The sequence below is a fragment of the Mesoplodon bidens genome (genome assembly GCF_964165515.1).
Source record: "Mesoplodon bidens genome assembly, chromosome: 14".
NCBI lineage: Eukaryota > Metazoa > Chordata > Mammalia > Artiodactyla > Ziphiidae > Mesoplodon > Mesoplodon bidens.
Window position 1 is genome coordinate 58,846,172 of NC_138170.1, and position 13,219 is coordinate 58,859,390.

General features: G+C 39.8%; 1 protein-coding gene across 2 annotated transcripts in view; it reads right to left on the reverse strand.

Moving 5' to 3' along the window:
* Positions 1–6,231: 6,231 nt before the first annotated feature.
* The window catches only part of RMDN2 (regulator of microtubule dynamics 2), a 57,492-nt gene continuing 50,504 nt past the window's right edge, over positions 6,232–13,219 (reverse strand). For both annotated transcript variants that reach the window (XM_081254055.1, XM_081254054.1), the window contains exon 11: positions 6,232–6,592. In XM_081254055.1, the coding sequence (XP_081110181.1) occupies positions 6,539–6,592 (54 nt within the window). In that variant the 3' untranslated portion in view covers positions 6,232–6,538. The remainder of the gene's footprint in view (positions 6,593–13,219) is intronic.

Sequence of the window (13,219 nt, forward strand, 5' to 3'; positions counted from 1 at the left end):
AACATTATGGAAATAAAATGCATTTCAAGCAAAGAGACAAAATAAATAACTGAATTGGTAGCTTGGCTGGAAAATCACTATCTTCATGACTGGAACCTTTTAAAAATTTAGGACAGACAGTGTTACGTGCCAGACGATTTCCACACTACACCACAGTTTGCCCGATTGGAAGGGGCTGTCCAATGAGGGCTCTGCCAGAGGCACGGTATGTAATGCCATTTCTACCTGTAAGTTTCAGCAGATTATTTTCCCAATCAGGTTTCCCAATTTAAATTAGTTAGGATATGGCAATACAAAGTATTTAAGAAGGAGGAAAGATATACTTTAATTCTCTATATGCAAATTTTATTGCCCAAAACTTAAGAATGCTATATAAAAGCAAACAAAAAAATTATCTCAGAGTTCTAACCAAAGTCCAATTAAGTAGTTAGTTTCATAGTGCAATTGCTCAACTTGCTTTATTTTATAGAATGGATATATTTGAATATTATAGAAACTTGTTTAAAAAACTAAACTCAATATGTTAGAGTTTGCTGCATGCAAAATCATGGTTTATGGGACTGGAAAGCGCCCAGGTACAACTCTCCAAATTACAATTTCTGTCTTTCAAAATCCAAACCATGGGGCTTCCCTGGTGGCGCAGTGGTTGAGAGTCCGCCTGCCGATGCAGGGGACACGCGTTCATGCCCCGGTCTGGGAAGATCCCACATGCCGCGGAGCGGCTGGGCCCGTGAGCCATGAGCCGCTGGGCCTGTGCGTCCGGAGCCTGTGCTCCGCAACGAGAGAGGCCACAACGGTGAGAGGCCCGCGTACGGCAAAAAAAAAAAAAAAAAAAAAAAAAAATCCAAACCATGGACAATGTATATGAATCAATTGTTTTCAAGATATTGGTCAGCAGGAAAGAAAGGACAGTGATCCCTGAGAGACAGGTAATGAACAAAGTTAAGCCCTACAACTGCCCCAGATCACTGTCTGGAGAGAGTTTCCAGGCAACGGTGCACAGCAGGGAAACCATAAAGGAGTCCCACCATCTCCTTGAGTTGAGGAGACAAATTAATCAACATAATGCCAATCAAAGTCTAGATTTTTTATGTTAGAAATTTATAAACTGATTCTAAAATTCATATGCAAATGCAAAGAACTTAGAATAGCCAAGAGGAGTTAGCAAAGGAACACGCCTGGAGGAATATCTGATTTCAAGACAGTAGGAAACTAAAGTAACCAACAGAGTGTGGTATTGGCATTATTACTAATAGATCAATGGAACAAAGTAGAAAGTACATAAATAGACCCACATATATATGGAAAATTGATTTTTGACAAAGGTGCAAAGGCATGTCAGTGGAGAAATGATACCTTTTTCAGCAGATGGTGCTGGGACAACTGTATATCCATATACACAACAAATGGACTTCAATCCATAACTCAGACCATATACAAAAATTAACCTAGAATGGGTCACAGATTTAAATGTAAAACCAAAAATTATAACACTTTTAGAAGAAAATATAGGAGAAAATCTTTATGGCCTTGGATTAGGCAAAATATTTAGATACAGCACCAAGAACAAGATACGTGAATGTACGAATTGTTTTATCAAAATGAAAAACATCTGTCCTGTGAAAGACACTGTTAGGGAAGACAAGCCACATGGAAAGAAAACATTGGCAAATTACATATCTGATAAAAGACTTCTATCCAGGGCTTCCCTGGTGGCGCAGTGGTTGAGAGTCTGCCTGCTGATGCAGGGGACGCGGGTTCGTGTCCCGGTCCGGGAAGATCCCACATGCTGCGGAGCGGCTAGGCCCGTGAGCCATGGCCGCTGAGCCTGCGCGTCAGGAGCCTGTGCTCCGCAACGGGAGAGGCCACAACAGTGAGAGGCCCGCGAACAGCTAAAACAAAGACTTCTATCCAGAATATATAAAGAACTCTCAAAATTCAACAAAAAAGAAAACAAGTATCTCAATTAAAATAATGGGCAAAAAAATTGAATAGAGACTTCACCAAAGAAGATATATGAATAGTAAATAAGCACATGAAAAAATGCTCGACGTAATTTGTCATTGGGGAAATGCACATTAAAATCCCAAGTAGATATCACTACACACATAGACTAGCAGCTAAAATGAAAAAGACTGACTTTATTGTATAACAGAGAACTACATTCAATATCTTGTAATAACCTATAATGAAAAATATGTAACTGAATCACTTTGCTGTACATCTGAAACTAATACAATGTTGTAAATCAACTATACTTCAATTAAAAAAAAAAAAAAAAGACTGACCGTAACAAGTGTTGTTAAGAAGGTGGAGAAAGTGGAACTCTCATATACTGCCGGTGAGAATGTAAAATCATACTTTGGAAAACAGTTTTGACAGTTTTAAAAAATACTAGACATAAATCAACTATATAATTCAGCCATTCCACTCCTAAGTATCTATCCAAGAGAAATGAAAGCATATGTCAATTTGAATAATTTATATGAATACTCATATATTTATTTGTAATTATCAAATACTGGAAACTGCCCAAATGTTCATTAACAGGTGAATGGAGGGAAAAAAAACTGTGGTGTATGTAATAAAACACCCCTCAGCAATAAAAAGGAATGAACTATTAGTACACACTATGACATGAATGAATCTCAAAATAATTAGGTTGAGTGAAAGAAATCAGACAAAAAAGAGAGTACATAATGTACAATCCAATTATATAAAAGTCTAGAAAATGCAATTGCTAGTAACAGAAAACAGACCTGTGGTTGGAGATGGGAGGTGCAGGTAGAGTCAGGAAAAAGGGGTTGCAAAGGGGCAAACTTTGCTGTTTATTTGTGGTGATAGTTTCATGGAGATATATACATATATCTCAAAACATATCAAATTGTACACTTTAACTGCACATTTTTTGTATGTCAATTATACCTCAATAAAGCTATTTTTAAAACGTATGATTTGACTTCAGGCATCTAGAGCAAAATGTAGGTTTGGGAGCTGCAAAAATCACAGATCATCAAGATATTAACTATATTTGGTTCTAAGACGTGACCTTGTCTTTACCTGTGCAGTGAAATCTTCTTGGTAATTGCCCAATCAGTAGGTCATATAGTCCATAATGAGGCTCTCCCTACACACACAGATCAAGTGGAACTAGTCATTTACAACAGGTTTCACCATCCTCCCTTTTTTCTCTTTCCTTATCTTGGGCAGAGAAGGTGGAACTATAAAAACAGATTTAATACAAGGCAAGATACACAACAGGTTGTTGGGAATTTATGATGTGAAACCAGAAAATGGGTATCAATATCCAAAAAGACAAGGAAAGATTTTTCTTTGCTCTCTACTTTTCTTTTCCTTCTTTCCTTACTATCCATCTCTAACCACCCCCCCACATTTTTACACCATTTCTGCCTTTCCCTTCCTTCTTTTTTTTCCTGCTCTCCTTCCACCTTCTGTCTTTTACTCCCTACAACCCCCCATTTGTTGGCAGGATTGCATGGTGGTTCAGACCACAGCTCGGACTCTGGAGCTGACTGCCCAAGTTCAGATCTCATGCTGTGTTAGGCATGGTATTTAATATCCCGTGCTTCAGCTCCCCTATCTGTAAATGGGATAATAACAGAAGTTCCCTCCTCACAGGGTTGCTGTGAGGATTAAATGGGCTAACATAGGCAAAACACTTAGAACAGGTAGAACCATGCAAGTGTTACCGTTCTCAGACTTCTTTCCCTCCCTCCCATTCCCCTCCATCTATGCCAAACACATTGGACTCCACTCGGTTAAATGGAAAAGGCCCTGGGTTCAAAGACGGGTTCCGAAGGCATGAGATTCCAAGAGCTGGTACCTCATCCTGGCTCAGCCACTCACCAGTTCTCTTAGATATCAGAGATTAAACTGTTTACCGGTAAAACGAGAAGGCTGGTCTAGATGATTGTCTCTATGGTCTCATCCACCTGTTTACACGGCTTTTTATAATTCAGAAGTATGCAAAAATTATCAAATGAAAAGCTTTTTGACAACTTTTAGGCACAACAGAGATTTTCATGTTACAATGAAGGATATTCAGTACTTAGAAAGATAACTAACATTGCAAATTACATGGACATGACAATTGTTAAAATTTTAGTGGAACACTGCGTTACTTCTTTTACTTGTTTTATGAGAAATACTGCGTTACTTGTTTTATGAGAAATTTTAACATGCACCTTATTATCTTCCGAAATCAAACACATTCAAGAAGTTCTGGATCGGAACTCCCCCTTCCCAAAGCCGTGCGCGAACTCTCTTGAAAGTTTAGGAGTCAGTGTCCTTTGTCTGTGGTGCAGGCTGTACCACTGGCTTGGCCTTGGTGACCCACCAGGAGAAATCATTTCAGAAACACTCGGCAGCTATTCTGTCTTCTCCCAGGTCAGCAGAATGAGTGGCAAGTGAAGCAACTACAGAAGGAGTTCACAGTGGTTCACTTTGTGTGAAATTCACTGGAGTAAGTGAAATAATTTACATATAATGCTGCCATCCGAAAACACTACTCAGCTTTTAAAAGGCGGGGAGGTGGATTTAATGTGGAAACCGTCTTTAGCTGGCTTCATCACACATAGATGCTTTGATTTTATGACTTGATGAAGACTAGCTATGACCAGGCGTGACCCTGGAATGGAGCACAGAACACCGCTTTGATGTTAATTTGAAGGGGATATGGTATTACCATGGTGAGGAGGGAGATTCCCTCCATTAACCTCCTACTGAAAAAGCTGTCCAATGTGTCAGAAATTAACAAGATTTTAAAGATTCAAGTAACTTTTAGAAATGTTACGCTCCTATTGGGTTAAGTTCTTATTCAGAATCTGATCACTCAATCAAGGGACATCAACTTGTCCACTGAAGACATTGACTACAGGGACCAAATGGGAATTGTTAAAACAAGATTGATTAGGTCTTGTTATGTTTCAATTATGATCCCAAGTCCCACCATCACCAAAGAGCCTTCCCGCTGTTTCTCATAATTCTTAGCGGAAGTCTTTGTACCACTCTCTGCTGGAATGAGCTGCTCCTACAAAGCCTACAGCGTGGTTGATTCTACATTATTTTCTGCTGCTAGAATCACCTGTCTCGACTTGCACATTCACCTAGCTGTTTAGAGATAGCCAGAGGTAGCCATGGCTTTGTGGATACTGTGTATCCTTGAGGGTACCTGTAAAACTCTTGTCCCTTCCAGCTAGTAGTTTCAGCGTTAGACCAATTGTCAGAGTTTGGGCAAGAATCAGTTGGATTGATTTAGGCATCTCGATGGGCCATTATAAAAGACAAGAGGGAGAAACTAGCTCAGTTTGATTAACTGGTATCACTAAGTCAAGGCTTGAAATTGAGTGTGTGTGTATGTGTGTCCGTGCATTTGGGATAGCAAACAATATATTTAAGCTTTGACCTGATTTCCAGGGTAAGGCTGGTTAAAGGGTAGTGGGGAATCTAGAAATCACTGCTAGGTAAGTTCAATTTAAAAATCCTTTTAGTTTAATTATTAAAAATTGGGAAATATTAGAAATCAAACACAACTCCACAGAAATATGAACAACTACCAGGTTAGTGTATTTCTAATAGATGATTTTCTACACACATTTTCATACAGTTGAGATCATGTGCGTATACTAATTTGTCTTCTACTTGAACTTAAGATTGTGCATTTCCCTGTCATTTTTGAAATTATTTTTAATGTCAAAATAATATTCTATTACAGTTTTATTCAAATATGGTTAACTGCTTTCTTACTGCTGGACACAGTGTTTTGCTGTAAAAAATAATGCTGTTATGAACATTTGTGCATAAGTGTACTTTCTCTCTTTAAGATTATTTCCATAAAATGAAATTACAAGATTAAAGAGTTTATATATTTTTAAGGTTCTAGATACACTTTACCAAATGTTTGTGTCAAAATGCCCTCCCAGCAGCAGTGTATGAGAATGGTCCATCTCATGGCATCATTGCCAGCATTGAACGTTTCTTTAAAGAAAAAAAGAAATCCTTGCCAATTTGATGGTAAAACAGTATCTTATTGTAATTTTCTTCACATTTTTAAAATTACTAGTTATATTTCCCTTTTTCTTTTTCCTCTCCTATCAACAACTTGTTCATGTCCTCTGCCTTTTTTCCATTTTTCATTCACATTAATGAAATTATTTTGTTTTGTAAAGTCACCATTGAAGCAGCAATAAAACACTCACTTGAGTTCATTTTATTGACTTAAATATTTTATTTACAGAAATATTCTGAAGACTATAGTTTAATAGGAAAAATATAAAGCATACATGTTTAAAGATCATTTTGTAGTGACATTATAGGAAATAGATTCCTCCAAATGACATGATTAGCTTTGTAGTGCTACTAGTGGAATGCATTCTGCAGAAACGTGGTTTTGCCTTGATATCTGAGCACATTACCCTTACATCAAAAAAGAAAAAAGGATGATAAAAAAACCCACAACTTTGATTAGTTTAAATTTTAGTAGAACACATCTGATTTGTTGAAGAGCAAGTTCTTTTATTTACCTCTTCAAGGAAGTGTTTATTTTTTTCACCTCTTTCTGTGCATCTTTATCCTATAAAGAAAATACAAATACACAAAAAGATTTCACACATTCAACCTCATACTCTAGGTACTTTGAAGTAGACTTTTGTTGAATGAGGGAATACTCTTTTAAAGACCATTACAAAGAAACTGTGCATTTCTTAGGACCAGGCATGAATCAGATCTTTGAAAATGTAAGTGATGTGGAGAGTGATTTCTAGGCTCTTCCTCCAGCTGGTGTGGAGTTGGTGGATACAGGAAGGTGAGCCCGTTCTATAGAAGCTGACACACTGGATCCACCAGCGTTTTAATGATAACACTATTTTCTTCTTCAACTATAACATGTGGAAGAGGTCCTGGTCCTAGCAGCAGAATTTGAAGAAATCTGAGATTCCTCTGTAAGATCCAGACAAGATTCCACTACAAGATCCAAACTACCTATTTTATCAGGTAGTTTATATTTAAGATTAAAAATCATGTAATATGTTTTATAGGACTCCACATGTGTTATTTCCTTAAAACAAGTGTGGAAGTTAGGAAGAGTGGAAACAAATTCAGATGGTAAGGTACTCCTATGCGCTTTTGTGTTTAACAGACACTGAGCACATATCAGAAAGGATTTAAGGAATGTTAACACATTTAAAATAAACAGATGAGGAAAACTGGACAAAGTAGATTTTGGAAGTAGTTGTTAGCCAGATTTTTTTAAAAACTGGAAGTTCTTCAATAGTTTTAATCATAAACATTAACACACTGATTCTACTGTAGTGTCTGATCAGCTAGGAGTATACCTTCTATCAAATCAATATTTTTGAAGGTTGTAAGAAAATATGGTTAATGAATCTATGATAGTGATGCATTATTTAAAAGAACTTATAAAAAGCCATAATTCAAGTTTATCTTTGTAATCCTAGGGCCAGCTCAGTGCCTGGCACCTAGAAGACCCTAAATAAATGCCTGTTAAACAAGTGGTTAGACACTGGAGCTCAGCAACAATTTCCCAAATCTAGGAACCAATTTCTTATAGACGATGTAGATGAGAGATTTATTTCAACTAGATGCCTAAAGAAATGAATATGCTCAAACTACAATAAAAGATTTAAAATGAAGATCATGGCTTAGCAATATTTGCCCTCAGGCACCACAAAGAATTCCTACAACTCCCACCCGATCCAACTGCACACACACACACACACACACACACACACACACACCCCTCCCATTTTACCTCCTTCCCAGGGTTTCCACCTAAGTCTTTAATTAATTTACTTTTTTTTTTTTTGGTGGTACGCGGGCCTCTCACTGTTTTGCCCTCTCCCGTTGCGGAGCACAGGCTCCGGACGTGCAGGCCCAGCGGCCATGGCTCACGGGCCCAGCCACTCCGCGGCATGTGGGATCTTCCCGGACCGGGGCACGAACCCACGTCCGCTGCATCGGCAGGCGGACTCTCAACCACTGCGCCACCAGGGAAGCCCTAATTTACTTTTTTAATGGATAGAGGACACTGGCAGTGCCTTTTAGCTTAAAAAAAACCCCCACCAACTAAAACCAGCACCTCCAGTCAAGCTTTCCTCTGTCACTGCCCAAAATGTACCCCCTTCAGACCATGAATCCTCTTCGGTCACCCCAAAACCGCTCTTCTCAAGTCTCTCTTCCCTGACTCAACCTCACACTCCTCCTTTTTCCCAGACAGAGCTCCCTGGAACCCCTGTTAGAAGGCTTGATTTGAAGTCATTTCTGCATAACCAGCAATGTATTTGCTAAAAGAATATTTCTGAGGGGCTCGGGAAGAGGATGAGGGAGTGGTTAGAGCCAATGGTAGAGGATAATTGCTCTCGACCATTTCTTATAGCTGTTAACAAACTCCTGGTCACTCTCCTTTTACTTTTATTTTTTATGACTTTGGTGCCTTGGTCTCCACACTGAGTTCTGCCACCACTTTTGGAGACTTCACTGTTCCCATGGCCCGTGTATCCCAGCCTTTTAGAAGGGTGTCTCCTCATTTTCCCCACCACCCCCGCGAGTGCACCCTGGGCTGTGTCAGACCTAAAACTGCTCCACCTCTGAAACAGGCATCCTGTTCTCTGAACACTGCCTATCTTTTGGGGTCATTTATCCAATTACGCTCAATACATCAAATTTTCAACCTTCAATAGGCTCATGGAGTGATTTTTTCCTTCTTGTTCTCCATCAGCTTTTTCCTGCTTTGACTTATTTTCTACCCACCTTAGGTTCAACACCCGCCTACTCTCACTCAAAGACTAAAACGCTTTCTCCCCTGGGGCACTTACCCTGGTTCACTACAAATCTACAAACCCACAAACCCATCAATTCCTCTATCTAGCCCGTGACAAAAGGACAGGACCTTAATGTGCTTTGGATCCCACCGTCTCCGGATTCCTGGTGACCTAATTCTATCAGTTATCTCCCCCCTCTCTAGTCTTTCTTGAACCCTTCCTTCTTTGCTGGCTCTTTCTCATTACTATTATAAATATGCTCCCAGGGCTTCCCTGGTGGCGCAGTGGTTGAGAGTCCGCCTGTCGATGCACGGGACACGGGTTCGTGCCCCGGTCTGGGAAGATCCCACATGCCGCGGAGCGGCTGGGCCCGTGAGCCACGGCCGCTGAGCCTGCGTGTCCGGAGCCTGTGCTCTGCAATGGGAGAGGCCACAACAGTGAGAGGCCCACGTACCGCAAAAAAAAAAAAAAAAAATGCTCCTAGATTTTCCATCCAAAACCGAACTATTTCTCAATTCAAGCACAGCTTTAACTTCTACCTTACATCTCTCCTCTCTTTCCCATCAAATTATTGGAGCAGTGTCTGCACGTACTGACTGGATTGTCTCACCTCTAGTGCTCTGCGCTCTGTTGCCTCCTATACTGTTCCACTGAAGCAGTCTGGGTTAAGATCACCAATGACATAGGCATCATTAACTTCATCTGCTCATTACAGTCTTGACTTCCCTAGAGTGTCTGACAGAGTTGACCACTTCCACCGTCCCTTGGATTCTGGAGTCCTGTCATCTTTGGCCACTTCTTTCAATCTCATTTGTAGGTTTCTTTTCCTCCCATTACACTGGAGTTTCTCAGGGTTGATCCTCTGCCCTCTGCTTTTCACACACTACTTAACCTCTCTGGATGATCTCTGCCATACTTGTGGTTTCAGACATATATATGCCAAATATTCAATCACTTAATGGATCTGAAAATCTCACAAACACAAACTCCAAATGTCCAAAACTGAACTCTCCTTGTCTACCAAATCTGGTTCTCCAATATTCCCTGTGTCCGTAAAGGGTACTGCCACCTGCCCTGGTCAGGTTCCCATGCCAGAAACAGAGATGTCATTCTTGAGTCCTCCATCTTTGATATCCAAGTCCTGTAGACAATACTACCTACAAATCTGTTGGATCAGTCCTCATCTCTTCACTCCTCGCTGCCATCATCTTGGTCCAGGTCATCACCTCATGTTTGTGTCATTGCAGAAGTCATCTAAATGGTATTCCAACTTCCAATTTTGATCCCCTCCCATCCAAGTCAATCTCCACATGGTAGCTATTGTGTCCTTCTAAAAATCTCATTGTGTTACTTGCTGCTTAAGACCCTCTAATGCTTTTCTCTTGCTTTTAAGAAAAAGGTATACAAGGCTCTCATCTCTTCTCTCAAGAACTCAACGTTTCAGCAATATTGTACACTTGATACAGTGCTTTTTCACATATTTCTCAACTCCAAGCCTTTCTATTTATCTTTCTATTTCTATTTAATAAAATATGGTATGTATACCACCCGCATCAGTATCACCTGGGATATTTGAATCACTTATAAACTGTGCTTATTGGTCCATGTTTCCATTCACCCTTGCCATGTGCGTACATATTTAAACACAAATAGAATAATTAGAACACATGTTTTGTATTCTACGTTTTTTCCGTTACATTAAAATGTATTTTCTGATTAAACAATGTCCTTGTAAATACGTTTAGAGCTGCGTACAAAATTGAAACCGATCAGCTGATCAACAGCGAAGCAGTAAAGGAAAATGCCTCAATTACTCACCATAATGTTTCATGATTTTTTTAAAGACAAATACCCATGTATTAGATTTTTCATCAACTCTTATCAATCTACTGAAGAGGGGTTATCACATTGTTTATTACATCTCACCAAAATCTGCCTTCAACTTTTCTAAGAATGCATCACAGTTCTACATCTTTACATGGTATTATTTTCAGTAATATGTCATTTGGCAGAAGTCTAAATATATGTTGAATTATGTACTAAAGGGTTCTTCTTGATAGAGTATTTTTTTCCACGAGTATGAATTTTCTTATATAAAATCCAGATGAAGGCATTTCTACATTGACTTGAGGCTTTAAGGAACTCCCAAGTGTGAGAACTTTAAGGCTGACTAAGGCGAGATCATTTCATTCATGACACTGAGAGTGTCTGATACAGTAAAAGTCCTCACATGCCCTGGAGTGCTGCTCTATGAGTAATGGGTTTCCCATGTTTATTTCATTGAATTGTTTCTCCAGCACGAATTGTCTGCTATTTCCCAAATGGCTTCCTCCTCCTGGTAAAGACTTGCTGCGTCCCTTCCTATTTGAGTTTTCTGTGCAGACCAAGGCTTGAGAGATGGCTGAAGGCTGCAGCGTTTCTCCCCTGTGTGAACTCGCTGGTGTCTATAAAGGTTAGAGCTGGGACTGAAGGTTCCTCCAAATTCATTACATCTCTAGGGTTCCTCTCCGGTGTATGCTGTTTCACGGCTAAGGTTAGAGCATCAGCTAAAGGCTTTACCACATAGATGATATTCTTATGGCTTCTCTGCAGTGTGATTCACTTGTGTCAATTGAAGGATGAATTATTACTGGAGGCATTTCCATAATGATCGCAAAGGGTTTGTCTCTGGTGTGAACAAAAGGTAGCTCTCTGGCTAAAGTGTTTCCCACATTCGTTACATTTACGGGGCTTCTCTCCAGTGTGAGTTAACACTTGTTGAGTCAATGTGGAGCTGTGAGTGAATATTTCCCCATTCTCATTACATTCAGAGAACCCCTTTCCAGTGTGAAATCTCTGCTACTGAGGAGATGAGAGGCTGTTAAAGGTTTGTCCACATCCATTCATCTATCCATTCTGCTACATATGAATTTTATGCTCATTCATTCATTGATAACATCTAGTTAAAGTCTTTGCCACACTGGTTACTTTCACAGGGTGTGTGACTCTCCTGCAGGTACAGGAGTTTTCTCCTTTGCAGCATGTCCACTGTATAGTTATCTGAGTAATTCTGAGGCCTTCATTATGTTTCAAGCACTTGATGTTTGACCATATTTATGCAAATGTCCTCTTATAAGAACCCAGACTCTGGTTGTGAGCTCAGGTTACTCCTTTCTTCCCCAAATTCAAACTATCCAAACCTTTCTGCTGAGACAGCACACTTTCACCTCAAATTGAAGTCATGAGATTGTTCTGCATTCCTCAGTTACCCCACTCGCCGATCAGTTCTAACGTAGAGAAACAGACCTCACCCTCACGAACTTATCGTGACATTAGATCGCTCCTTCCTGCAGATATTCTGCAGGGAAGTTATGTCCTAGTTTTTAAGACTTTCCAGCCTAGACTCTGGTCTTGGGCAAATCTTCTCCCTCCCCCACCTCAGCTCTTCCCCTTGAACCAACTGGGAAGTCACATCTGATGTTCAGAGCTCATACCCAAGGGAGACCCAATGACTGATGTTTTCTAGCATCATGTCTCTGTACGGCTTCCCCTGAGATGGGTCCAGCAGGCCCATTCTTTCTGAGTAAAGTCCAAAGCCATGTCCTCAAAGGTCATCATTTCCTGTGGTTGCAGTGCCAAGAACCCAGCTACCACCTGCCTTCCTCTGTTTTCTTACTCAGGGACAGTCTGAGCACTAAGCCAGCAGAGCAGAAACCTGAGTGAGTCACATTGATAGTGAGTTTGCTGTTATCACTCTCTGCAGCGCAGAGCTTCTTTCTCTCTAGAAAAAGGACAGGAATCCATATTTTTAACAAGCCCCCCATACCCAAGGAAGTCTTAAAGATTTAAACCATTGGGTTTAAATTCTAATTTCCTTAGAATCTCAGGTTACCTATCAAAACCTCAGGAAGGCCTTTCTTAGCCCCCGGTCCAGGTTGCAGTCCCAGTTTTATTTTCTCATAAATCTCTGTACTTTTATTTCTATTACACTCATCACACTTTATTGCTATTACTTGTTCAGTGCCTGCCTTCTCCACTAGACTACAGAATTCATGGTGGCAAGGACAGGATCTGTTTTTTTTTTCTCACTGTATCCCAAGCCTCTGGCAGAGCATCACCATATTTGCAAGATAAATGAATAAAGGTAATTTTTTTCACTCATTCAAACACACATTCAAAAACATAGATTTATTTGATCTGAAAGAGTCAGAAAATATTATGTTTTGATTAAATACATCAATGCTCTCTGCTACAGAGATAAATAAGAGAGAGACTCATTTATATTAAATCATTATGCTCTAAGCGTTTGGGTAATGATTTATCAAACATCAACTTTACTAGACTGCATACTGGTTAAAAATAACTGATCCCAAACTGATGCTACATCATCAGTTATCTTAAGAAAATTAATTACAAGGAAGGCTAAGAAATTTCTTTAAGGT